The 13,450-nt window shown below is 39.9% G+C and overlaps 1 protein-coding gene across 1 annotated transcript in view; it reads right to left on the minus strand.

The window, feature by feature from the left end:
• The window catches only part of ARFGEF2 (ARF guanine nucleotide exchange factor 2), a 557,551-nt gene that overhangs the window by 480,064 nt on the left and 64,037 nt on the right, over window positions 1–13,450 (minus strand). The window contains exons 3-4 of the mRNA XM_069243445.1: window positions 7,284–7,407; window positions 5,138–5,284 (exon numbers count right to left, since the gene is read on the minus strand). Coding sequence (XP_069099546.1) covers window positions 5,138–5,284; window positions 7,284–7,407 — 271 coding nt within the window. The remainder of the gene's footprint in view (window positions 1–5,137; window positions 5,285–7,283; window positions 7,408–13,450) is intronic.

Here is a 13,450-nt window from a genome sequence, read left to right on the forward strand (position 1 = left end):
AGATTGTCACATAAGTCCTCTCACTTTAAAGTCACCACTTTAAAGTCAGTGAAAGATAAGTAAGCAAGCACCTGACATTTGACCTTAGTCTTTGAATGTGCAGCAAATGTGTAGAGATAAGAACAAGATTTATAGTTCTGTATACGGAAAGGGAGAACTCGGAAGGATACTGCAAATAAGGTTTGAGCAAGGGAGGGTACAAACTCAAGCTGGACAGCCTAAAACAAATGAAGCCAGCAAATGGAAAGCAAGAAAACATGAGTTGAAATCCACAAAGTCAACGGCAAGCAACGGGCAGGATGCATTCCTAGCTCAGCTTTCTGAACGTCCCCAAGAAGTATTTAGCAAACCGGACAGCTGCGCTGTCTGGTAGGCTGCAACCTTAAAAGGAGACCTCCCTAAAGAGGAAAAGCTGGCTGAATGGTATTTGAAGGAGAATCAGATAGAAAAAAAAGATTCAGCAAGCAGTTTCTGGATGGTGAGGCGAGAAGCGAGCACGAAGGGACACTTTATAAACAAGCATTTACAATGCAACGGGTCTCGCGTTTGCTCATGTTAGAGCGTTGTAAACTCTTAACCCGACTTTTCACCTATCGGGCAAAAGTGCATTTATGTACATAACCCGAAAAAGTGAAATCAAGTATGTAAAGCGCTCGACTTCTGCCATGCGAGATCGCGCTCGTAAATTAGAGAAAAAAATGTCCACAAGCCCGATGGAAAACAGCGAGCCTCGCATGTTTTCTGTACTTGGTCGCTGCGCTCGAGGAGGGCTAGCCACCAGAAAAGGCATGACATATGGGTGCCTTCGACTAATGAAAGCAAGCAGATTTTATTAGGAAGCCCACAAACCAATAAAAAACACTGACGTAGAGTTGATAGGGCTCCGAGCCCTTACTAAATACAAAAGAGTCTCGCTGCGATACGCATGCGCGAGCGCATGCAACGCAGGCTCGACCCTAAAAAGTATGGATATAGTCATTACTCAAAGAAAGACTAGGCATGGCTAAGAGATACAAATATTCATAGTTGTAGATGAGACTATATTACTCTTTGAAACATATGAATAAACCAATATTTCATTAGTCAAATATCTACTCATGTTTATCACTCAGTCCTATAGCTTTATTCCTGAAATATGGGAAAAACATATTCCTCTGATTCTTAAACTCACTATCGAACCAATAAATTCACACACAGAAATTCATCACTTGCCCTTGGTCTTTTAGATGCTGCAAATGCTTTTGATAATGTTAAAGAACTTCATTCGGGACATTCTTGACAAATCTGTTTTTTCCATCTATATAAATTAAAGTCATCAAGAATCGCTAGTCAGAATCAAACACATCAATGTTTTTTTAACCTTCTACTAATGTATATCTTATACTCTAAAAAAACAAGTATTGGCATAGCCAATAGGCCTCGCCTTAGGGACCTTCAAGTATTTAGTCACGCAGTACATTACATTGGCAGATGGGACATAACATAGCTGACATTGTGCAACCACTGGCCCCCTAGAAGAGTCACTTAAACATATCAAGAGTGTTCAAACAACCATACTGTAATAAGGATGCTACACTGTCATGAATCATGGTCTTAATTGCAATAAGGAGAGATCAATAAAATATATACAATCATCAAGTAAACCCAATAAAAACGTTTATCAGAAATAAACGTTGTGTTTGTGCATTCTTTCATACACTTGGAATTAGACTGTAATGCTCAGATCAGCCCCTAAAGGGCACCACAATACAAAATAGCATTTGGCAGAAACATGTTCATGGAACCATATAGTCAGCCCATAGCGAGCCTAACCACATGGAAAAACGAATGGCAGATTGTAATGAAATGTAACCATATATTTAACCTCTAGAGGGCGTTGTGCATTGCACATGTTCAGGCCTACTAGAATAATATTACAAACAAGGCCCTCAAAACACAAACTACTCCCAGCTGTACAACAAAAGTTCCAGCCATGAGCGAGCTCACAAATACACTAAATGGTGGGAGAGATTATTATTTTGGGGTCCTCTGCAACCTAGTGTGGGGGACCCAGAGATGACCTAGACAGAAAGTGTGTGTCATGCTGAACATTTTTAACGTGGTCCCATTTTCCTAGCACCACCACATGGTGAGTTATGGGCAAAATAAAATTGTAAAAGAAATGCCCCATGAAGTATTATGGGGCGGGATTCCAAGTGCAGCGAATATTGTAGTATCTTGACTGTATTGCTCAGAACAGCCCCTAGAGGACATCACAATAAAAATAACAATTGGAAGAAACCTGGTCATGTAGCCATATAATCTGCCCCTAGAGGGCATAATCACATGAAAACAGAATGGCAGAAAGTAATGCAGCGTAACCATATATTTAACCCCTAGAGGGCGTAGTGTCTTACACATTTTCAGGCATAGCAGGCCTATTGCAATAATATTACAAACAAGGCCCCTAAAAACATAAACTACTCCCAGCTGTAAAACAAAAGTTCCAGCCATGTGAGAGCTTAAAAAGATGCTGACTAGTGGGAGAGGTTATGATTTTGAGCCCCAACCCCAAACATAATATGGGGACCCAGAAATGACAGAGACGGAAAGAGTGTTTTGAGCTGAATGTTTTGGTAGTTGTCCCATTGTTGAAGGAACAAAAGAGGCTGAGTTATAGGCAAACATGGTTTGAAAAAGAAAAGCCCCCCGAAGCAAGGAGAGCCATGTTGAGGATTTCTGTGTTTTTTCCGTTTAAACTTGTACGCAAGTGGTAATCATGTAAAGCACTCCTCTGATCGAATTTGCGCTATATGAAACTTCAACAAAATCCATAAAAAAGAACCCCCTCCAGCTTGCAGCCTTTGGGCACAGACACCACAAAGAAACAGAGGCATGACCAAAAACAAGTAGGAGGACGAAACAACATACGGACACGGAGCAAGAAGCAGAGAAGCAAAATAAAAAAGTATTGCTATGGTATATGGCCGATCATGCAATAATCCATGTACCAAGGTCAATCTCCGATGCGGTAACAAAACAGCCTCAAGACAGAACAAAGGTAAGGCATTTACCTACGAAATCAAGGGAATTTTGAAAGGCACGCCAAGGAACGAATGAAAGTGATGGGCGTGGTTAAAGCCAACAGAGTAGTTTACAGCATGCCGAGACAGCTGCACATGCGCTCTGCTAGGCTCGACCTAAAATATTCAGTGCAAACCATCATGTAGCTGGAATTTAACCATCACGGGACATCAGAACATACACCAATTTGGCTTGATCAATATGACTTTTCAAATAAAATAAATTGTGTTGGTTTCATATAGGAATTACTGAGGACAGATTTGGTGGGCAATATGTTTAACTCAGAGTGCTCACATTGTTTGGGAATTTAAGGCTCAATATACCACAAGGGATATGTTGCTTATTACCTGCAAACAATAGTAATTCTGGCTCAATTAGATACTAGCATATATTGTAGTACAATATCCAATTGAGACTTTTGGATACCTACATGGAACCTAGGGCTTCCACCTGCCAAATTAATCTCATTAAGACATGGGCACATATCCTACAAACATGTATGTACTTGTGGTGGATACATGGAGCATAAGGATGGCTGATGAGCAAGGACACTCAAGTGACAGAGAATAAAAACAGATGTGGAGGAAGTGTTTATAATCACGAACAATTGATACTGCTGATTAGCTAGTGTAATGTTTTCTTTCTATGTGTAGCCTTGTAGGTTCTGGAAAGGCAAAGTGGTTTGGTAGACTATCAAGAATATGGTATCTGACTGAGGATAGGCTGAGAATGAACTATTAAAAAAGTTACATGAAGTGTACAATATATTTAGAGCATAAATCATATCATGTCAAACTAAGTCCTAATATGAAGGGGTAAAACAAAAATATACAAAATGCTTTCTTAGCAATACAGATCCAGGTGACTTCTTTGAGGTGGTTGCAATCTACTGTTCGCGAAAGGCTCAAGTGAGTGAAATCCCTTGATTTGAAGCCAATAATTGTTATTGCCAGTGTTTGTTGCTCATTTGGATATCAGGATAAGGAGTGAGATCAAAGTAATGTTGAACTGGAATCCATAAACAGTTCAGTTTCCTTGGGTTAATTTACTGAGAAAATATGTTTTTTCTATTGAAGTGGTATTTTTATTTGATTAACAATTCTAGAACCCCCCCCCCTTTGATATACTGTCAACCTGAGTTTATAAAAGATCATTTTGAAGCAGGGGTATGGAGCATTTCATGGTTGCATGAAGTCTCTGTATCAGAAGTAGTAAATTTTTGCTCACATTTAAGAAAAGGGAGACAAGAGGGTTTATACACAACAATTATAATTTTATAGCTTGCTTAATGCAACATGGAAAGATTTCTCAAAATAGTTTTTTAATAAAACAAAGATTGCTGAGTGGAACATTAACACTAAATTGATCCTCTTGTGACAAGCAAGGCTCAAGAAGGGTGCCATCACGACCAATACATACCTTGTTTTAGTCATACCAGTCAAAAGGTGTGGTGAGTAGGAAATCAGTCATTTATTTTCATTAGGTAGACAATAGTAACACTTGTATCCAAGTAAGCCAAATATTGGGACTGAAATATTAAAGTTGCAACCTAGAGGTATACAAGCGTACTCAAAAACATGGATCAAAAAGAACGTCAGATAATGTTGGGAGGGCAAGTGGAGACAGCTGAATAATTAGGAGGCGGTAACAAAAGGCAGTGTGCCAGAGGCACTGTTTGATTAGTGATTATCCAGTAAACTTTATGTATTCATATGGCAAAATTAGGACTTATCGCGAAACTGCAAATGACAGCATCAAAAGTGCGTGCCAAAAAAAACCAACATATTTGGTTCGTCTTGGCAGCCTTAAGTCCAGCTGTCTTCAAGAATAAATATGGTAGGAGTGCGTTACATTATTTTTGCCGGCAATGTGGAATTGTACCAAAGCTTTAAAAGAGACTCTCAGTTTATACAAGCGTCAAAGCCCGTGCTTTTCCTAAATCATTTGCGTTAGCTACAGACACCAATTGAATCTGTTTACAATAAATAGAAGCATATCCACTCAGAGCCTACTTCTTAATAGGCTATTTAAAAAACTAGGACTTACATTAAAAGTGACAAAAAAAAGACAATACCTTGATGATTTGTAACTGCACACCTTCATCCGTTTGTGGTCCTTGAAAGCAGTTACAAACAGTTTCTACTATACGATCAATGAGACGTTTTCCAGGACTACCGCTGTCAGGTGCATTTCCTGTGATATGGCCGTAAGCTATTAATTTCTAAAGACAAAGAAGAAGGAATAACATTAAGTAGTGAACTACAAAGATTTCACACATGAAACAATGACCATGTCATGACTAAAACATGAAAAATAAATCTGTGTAAAATAGTATGCCATTTATTGGTAGTGCAGGACAACATGACAGTGGGACAAGATTAAGTTTAATCTACTATAATTATTATAATTGTAGTTATATAGAGCTTACTACCCTTGATGAGCCACTAAAATGCTTTTCAGCAAATAGCATACTACTCCTGAACCCAAGGTGGATTGGTGGTGGATTAGTAGATGAAAATATAAGTTGTTATTGGGAGTGGTGGACATGTGCACCTGTTAACTGGATGGACAGGAGAAAATAATTATGTTCCAGATGTAACTGAGGACATAAATGTTTTGCACAACATGATTTTAAAACATGCTGAACAAGTAGACTTATCAGAGCCAATAGAACTACTTCCAGAAAAAAAACCTAATGACCTGCCACCTCAAAAAAGCTTACATATACTACCTCTGAATACTATGGAGACGCCTCTAAAGCAAATTTGGATGAATACACCAGGATTTTATCATTAAGGATCAGCTGTCAGGATCCTCATACACATCTGACTGAAAGCCACGTGCTGCTTCCTTCTTTCTTTCTTTCTTTGAACAAATATATCTTGAAATAAGCCAAGAGCTATATCTCTTTCCAAACGAACAACCTAGCTGTTTGCCTACCACAGATGATCAACTGCCAACCTAAACCATGTTATTTTTGTTGTATGAGCCCTGAAAAAAATATAACTGGCAGACTCCGCACCATATTGAGTTACAGTCTGCAAGATAGTCAGCAATGAAATGATTACACAGAGATTAGTACAGACAAAACTGTTTTATTTACTAAAGTGTCATCCTTGTGTGGAGGAGCTTAATTGCCCAGCAGTTTAAACATCTGAACCAGGTATCAGCCTTCAACATAACAGATTAGAGTATCTTGCTGTTCTTTTTAACAGAGTGAACAGACATGGCTCATTAGCCTTTGCACATTGAGTAGCAGTCTTCCTTTTCAGCATTGTCAGTTTGACTGATGGTGGCTGTGAAGACTGATGATTGTGGTGCAGACATCGTACATATTGCCAGCTTTAGAAACTGCATCTGTCCCCCGGCTGACTATGTTAGGTGGCAAGACCTTAAATTCAGAATGTTTGCAGACAATATCCACAACTGCTTTATAATTGTGTGTTAGCTTACACTATTGCCCCATGTCTGTTTCCAGCAATGTAGTCAAGGGAAGGAATCTAACACCAAAAAGAGTAAGCTAATCCATATGGAAAAATCACCTAACTTGGATGTTGCTTATATATATCCACTATCCCAGGTAAACACCCATGGCATGTCCCCAAGGTGACATCATCTTTGAACCCAAACTATCATGCTCCCCAAAATAACCATAACCAAAATAACCATAAAGCAATAATCATACTCTGATTGTTAAGACATTTTCTACCACTGCCAAAAACAGTTATCTTAACACACCTGGACATTTTCTTAACTCTGGAATTCGTCCACAACCTTTCCTCCTTGAGAACCAATCAGTATATATTTTTACAAATAATAGATATAGCTTTCCGGTAAACATTTAATCGGGCTATCTAATAATGAATAACTTAATTTCTTATCCCTTTTTCAAAATACCCGCCCATCGTTTGAGTGATTCCAAAGTGCAATTGTATCTCTCTTTTCCCATTGCAGAGAAACCGGAGGGAGGTTCCTGCAGCAAGAAGAGTTACACAGCAATCAAACTGCACATACCTTATGTCAAGATTTTATGCATTAGATTTTTACTAGTAACCAGTCATGTTCAAGAAAACTCAATTAAGTCATTTGGATATTAAGTCTCAATAAATGGAAGTCTTTCATACTGCAACATCCTCATCTTCTAAAACTGGCAAGGCATACAGTTAAAAAATAACAGAGCAAACAAGTATTATTTGGCTAAAGCAAAAAATCAGTTATACCTGTAAACAGTCAAGAGAAGTACTGACGATGCGAGGGGATTTCGACTGGCAGGCAAGTTCAAAAGGAATGAAATACTGATCAGCTTCTATGAAGTTTGCTTTTGGTGGTGTTGTAGTGCCTTGTCTGTTTGGAAAGAAAATGTATTATCCACCATGTCACTTTTTTAAATTATGAACTATATAAAAAACAACAGTGAATGCAACCAATGAACAGTAAAGTGTGCTTGTGAAATTATAAACGTTAAGCTAAGCTTCACCAAAAACAGTCTTTGGGCACTACATGGTCCATTCATCAAACTTCCACAGTCATGCAGTCTAAATACCTTCTGTCACTTTAAACCAACTTTAACAGCTTTAATATAAGACTTGAAAGATGGTATTTTTTAACTCCTTGCTAATCTTTGATATATTTAACTGCTACTATATGGATGCGCTCAAGCCAATGCAGGCAGATATAATGTTCTTTCAGGTTGTTTTTTATCCTACATATGACTGAAAACAGTTTTCCGATTTAGATAAGGCAAATCTCATTAGGCTCAGGATGAAGACACTGCAGATCACCCTACTCAAATTGGGAATCAGTCCTTAAAACTGGGTTAATGCAGGATAGCTTACAGAAGGAGATCCCGCTAACATCAAGCTTGACATGAACTGCAAGATGGGTGCTTGAAGGCCCTCACAAAGTGGGGAAGAAGTTAATAAGTCACTTCACTGGGTGGATTTATCGAGTGATAAGCTTGGCTGGGTAATGTATAAGGGGCCAAAAGACCACTCTTTCTCTCCAGTCATTTAGGCATGGGCAGCCTTTTGGGCTTGGGCTTAGGCTTAGAGGGAGGGACCAGAGAAGAAATGGTATCAGGGCCGCACCTGTCATTTCCTCTAATAATGGGATGACTTAGATGCGCTTGTTGGGTAATACTAGGAGGCAGGGTCGTGGAAGTTGGCTAAAATGATAAAAGGGCGTTTTTCCACAGAATCCACAGAAGCAGAGGCTTGGTGTATGATACACAGACACTCTGGTGGTACAGTGTCGGTGGCCGGTTGGCAGTGTCAGCAACACAGTAGTGCAGGCAAGACCAGATTAGATGCAGATTTTCCGCTCATAGAGTTCAGCGTGGCACAGCTATAAATCCCAGTCCTCCCAGCCCGTCTCTCCCCAGGACCAAGAGCTGCGTGGTATACAACAGACGTTTGGATCAGTTGTGAAAAAGGCTGTGCACCCTTGTTAGAGCCCTGTTGGAGCTAATCGATGTCAAGAATCAGCTTCAATCGCACCATGTCCTGAGGGTTTCCCGACCTTCAAGCTCCTGCTGGCTTCCTGACGTGTGACCAATGGGCGTGGGGGGGGGTACGAGAAATACAACAGGAAGGAGGAAATGGACTAGCTACAATGTCAAGACAGCCTGTAGGCAGCTTCTTTGACAGTATAAAAATAACTTTTCTTTGATTCTTACACACATAGAAATCATTTACAACACTTTATTGTACAGGAGGTATACCCTTAACCATTTTTGGAATAAAGATTTAAGTAGTTTGTAAATAACATACACATGTTTCATTTAAAAAATCTATTGTTTCATGAGGAAAAAAAATACATCATAACAACAAAAGAAAGAAAAATAGTTTTTAAAAACAACCAAGTTACATCATGTTGTTAAAAGTAATTTTATTAGAAGAAATTCTCATTCTTTACTCACACAGCTCATAGAAATCCTGCCCACAAACAAAGCATACAAGAGAATTATATATCACACAAATAATAAAGAAAAACAGGTTTTTATACCTTAACTTCATGCATTACTAACAAAGAAATTGTATGTGTTTACTGCTGGATACTATAAATAGGACATAAAGGCATGTAAAGGCGTTGTAAAGGCTTAATTGGACTTTTTTTGCCACACAAATTGGTCAACCCGGCCTCATAATTTGGTCCTTTCAAGCCACATAATTTCTAGTGGCCTTGCATATAAATAAAGCACTTCCATTTACCTTATTCCTCTATCTGCAGCTTGCAATACAGAGACATTACTTGGAGATTTTGGACAGGTTGACACTGTCTGATCATCTGAAACACGTGTGAAGTTTGAATGTAACTGATAGTACAGCAATGACTCCACATGGGATTTTATCAACAACGTGTCTTGAAATATTCCTCTATCAGTGAAGTGGAGCCTTGTGTGTAGCTGACAGAAATGGAAAGTACAGCACACTATGGAATTAAAGATTTTGCATGGTTAAGGTCATTCCCCGAGAGAAGCCCGCAGCTTACGTTTACATCCTACTTCAAGGACATATTGAAAAGCTGTTTGCACAACACACCAATGACCTGAACAGAGAACAGAAGCCCTTCAGTCATTATATGCAGATACGTTAAGTTTATTAAGATGTAAATTGAGTTTTGAGCCCGGTACTAGACAGAGCCTTTTGTGGAAATGTGATCTTTTTGTTACTTGAACCCTTAAATTTCCGTTATATTTCCATTCAACAATAGTAGTAGGTCCCCACTAATTTGCCAGTAGCATTACAAAGAGAGCAGCCTTAGTAGGTAGTACTGTGGATGAGTTATGACTTCATATGTACTGGCTTAAATGTGGGGTGACCTTGAAATGGGAGTTTTGAATTCAGTACTAGACAGAGACTTTTGTAGAAAAGTGATCTTCTGGCTGCCTCAACCTTTACAATTTTGTTATATTTCCTTTCAATACTAGTAGTAGGTCCCCACTAATATGCAAGTGGTATGACAAAAAGAGCAGCCTTAGTAGGTAGTAATGCAGATGAACTATGACTTCATATGTGCTGGCTTAAATGTGGAGTGACGTTTTTATTTCACTTTCATTTCCATGTTAACAGTGACTTTTATGAGCCACATTTTCAAAGGCAAGTCGGGCCCTAAACTGATCCATGGCGGATGCCAATGGGTTCATGGTTAGAGAGATGGAGGATTTTTTTATTTTCCCTTAAGCAATACATCTTGGGAGTTGCTGCTGGTTTAGAACCAGCTGGGAAAAGAGTCTTGACATTTACGTCCCTTAGTTTTCTAGATTATCTTTTGTTGTACTTCTACCTTACAGCTTATTGCCAATATTTCTGCACTTTAGACCAGTACTCTAGGTTTAAGGTAGTCTACATTTTCATTGTGCTTGAGGCATGATATTTTTGCACATTATCAAAACGTCTCTATTTTAGATGTTGAATTTGTTTGATTTGAGTCTTTTTATTAGATGATAAATTTTGTTAACTTGATTTAACAGCATATTTTTATTGTTGATTGACTATATTAATTTAGCCTTAATTTTGAGGTTACCCTATGAAATTATTGTATTTTTGATATGATGTTTTTAAAATGTAAATTGTATATTTAATTAATTAATTAATTGTTATGGCCGGTTAGGCTAAGACAAAAATTAAGTCTGACTTTTTTGAATGGAGAACAAGCTCTGATTGGGGCGAGTGAAGTGCCAATAGGAAGGTCTGAAAAATGCAGAACAACAACAGATCAGGCATACTACTGGCTGAAAGTGGAGGCAGCTGGGGATGGAGCCATGGAGCAGCAAGTATGCAATCCGAGAGCTGTGAAATGTTTTATGTGCACTAAAGAAAACTTGTATAATGCAGCTTTGATACGTGAACAATATTAATACAGTCTTTTATGCATTACTAGATGTTTGTATCGAGTGACTATTGCTGTTAATAGGTGATGGTGCTGTTCAGCTCAACTGTACTTATTTCATCTGCCTCAGAAAGATGAAATTCTTTACATCTTCTGTATTCTGACTTCGGATCTCCATCTCCAGGGGGCGTCTGATCCTGCCACACAGTTTCCCCAAAAAGGACTCACTTTAAAAGAACACAAGCAACAACACGCAGCATGGATAACGGAGTCTTACCTATTCCCGGTGCGGTGTAGATGAAGTAGAGGAAGGACCCAGAGAGAGAGAAGAGGAAGAAGACAGCCCTCATGGAGCGGTTCGGTAACCGAAAATATTTGCTTATGGCCACGTGCAGTCAAAGATTTAAAAAAACATTACCTATAAAATAAAACACCAGGGGGTGTACTAATATATATATAGATATATTTTTTTTTTAAAGAAAAGCTGCAGCAAAAGTGAGAAACTCGATCCAGAAATGGTAGAATGTCCTCTGAGTAAAATTCTGTGTTCAAAATAGGAATGTACCTTTCAAAACTATGCTCAGCCTTTCATCAGCAGAGGGAAGGAGTGGCTTCTAGGCAGATGGTGATGAAGGTGAATGAATGAAAGTGCTGCTGCTGCCTTCAGTGCTGGGAGGCGGAGTCTGGTCTCTCAGAGGGGCTTTCCGGGCATGGAGGGTCAAGGGTGGGTGGCGGAGTCCATGAATGGGAGAACGCTGCACTGAAGCCTGGGAGGAAGAGAAAGGCTAACTGGTGCCATAGGAGACCACAGCACCTGCGCCTCCTTACACCACTGTGCAGCTCCAGCAGTTTCACTGAGCCTAGCCTGGGTGGAGTCAGGCACTGGCAAGAGCAGGGAGTGTCTGCAAACTATCACCTCCTGGGGAACAGTCCTCTCTGCGCACCACCCATTGTGTCCATTGAGGGATAAAAGCGGAGTCTTCAGACCGGCTGCAGGGCATGGCAGGTCTGAATTACAAAGCGGGGGCATTCGCTTATCCAAATGCAGCAGGGCAGCCAGGCCGACAAGGGGGAAGGAGGGACAAGCTGATGTCAGCACACTCATTTGTCTTGGTAACTTCAAGATGAATGGAACTGCCACCCCAGTTGTGGCCCTGGCTCCCACCACCAGGGCCGCATGCAGGCACATTTGGTAAGGAAAATCCAAGCCAAGGAAGGGTGGGAGCCAGGCAGCTGACAGAGAACAGCACAAGAGTGCGCAGAGAGCAGACAGAGCAAATATGACCAAGATAACAGGCTGATTTACAGCCCTGGTTACACCAAAGCTAAACTGAGAGCAAGCATGCTCTGCAACTAAAAAGGGAACCTTCACCGAAAACGAGCAGGAAACGAAGAGGAGAAAAAAGTCCCCCAAAGAACAGATAAACACGAGAAAGCATATTTATACTGAAGTTGGTCCCTGCTGCCAAGGAGAAAAAGGAGGGACAAATAGGCATGACTGACCACTAGCAAGCAAGATTTTTTAAAAGACACACATGAACAAATGAGCCCACAGAAGAAGTATACTCAAAAGTACACAAGAGGTTGTAAGCTTATGCTGGACCTAAAAAATGCACTGTTATGTCAGGGACTTCTCACTAGGGAAAAAGGTGAATTGATCACAGGGCCCTTCCTAATCTCCAACAGTTCCCAAAGAAGGAGAGAGTCAAACTTAGACCTAACGAAGAAGATACTTACTTTCATTAACAATCTTTCTGGTGGCAGCCACAGATGCAGATCCTATAGGCAGATTTTCATGACTAGTGTGCAGATTTCGACCTTTATTGATGGGAAAATAGCCCAGTTCACAGAATGGGGAAGTAGGAGGGTTGGTGAGGAATCTGTTGTAAGATAAGGTATCCACTAAAAGATCATTATTGAAGGTAAGAAACTTGTTCTTCTGATGAATACTGTTTAGGAAGTAGTGCTTCATTACAATGTGAACTGATGAACAAGTAGCCACCAGACGAACATGTAACCACCTGGCAAATATCTAGCACAGTTACTCTGCACGTTAATGCACCAGTAGAAGTCTTGGCTCTGGTGGAATGAGCCCATAAGCCCTCTGCATGCTGGTTCTTCATGAATGCATAGTACATCTTTAAGCAGAGAACAATCCACCAGGAGATGATCTGGTTTTGAACTGCCTTGAACTTCTTTGCCCTGGAGAAACCCTCAAAGAGCTGATTGTCCACCCAATGTTCCTAGGTATCATCATTATAAAAGCTTAGTGCCCTCTTAGGGTCCAAACAATGAAGCCTCTCTTTCTCCTTTGAGGGATGAGGAAGGGCAATAAATGCCAGAAAGGATATAACCTGCCTGACAAGAAATGGAATGACCATTTTTGATAGAAACGACACTCAGGACCTCACCACCATCCTATCAGGAAATAATGTTGCATAATGTGGATGAACAGAAAGAGCTTGCAACTTTCTCACACGCCTAGGTGATATCGGGGTAAGGAGAAAGACCATCTTAAGTTCAAAAGTCTCAAGGGACAATTATGCAGTAGCTCAAA

The sequence above is a fragment of the Pleurodeles waltl genome, chromosome 7 (assembly GCF_031143425.1).
Source record: "Pleurodeles waltl isolate 20211129_DDA chromosome 7, aPleWal1.hap1.20221129, whole genome shotgun sequence".
Taxonomy (NCBI): Eukaryota; Metazoa; Chordata; class Amphibia; order Caudata; family Salamandridae; genus Pleurodeles; species Pleurodeles waltl.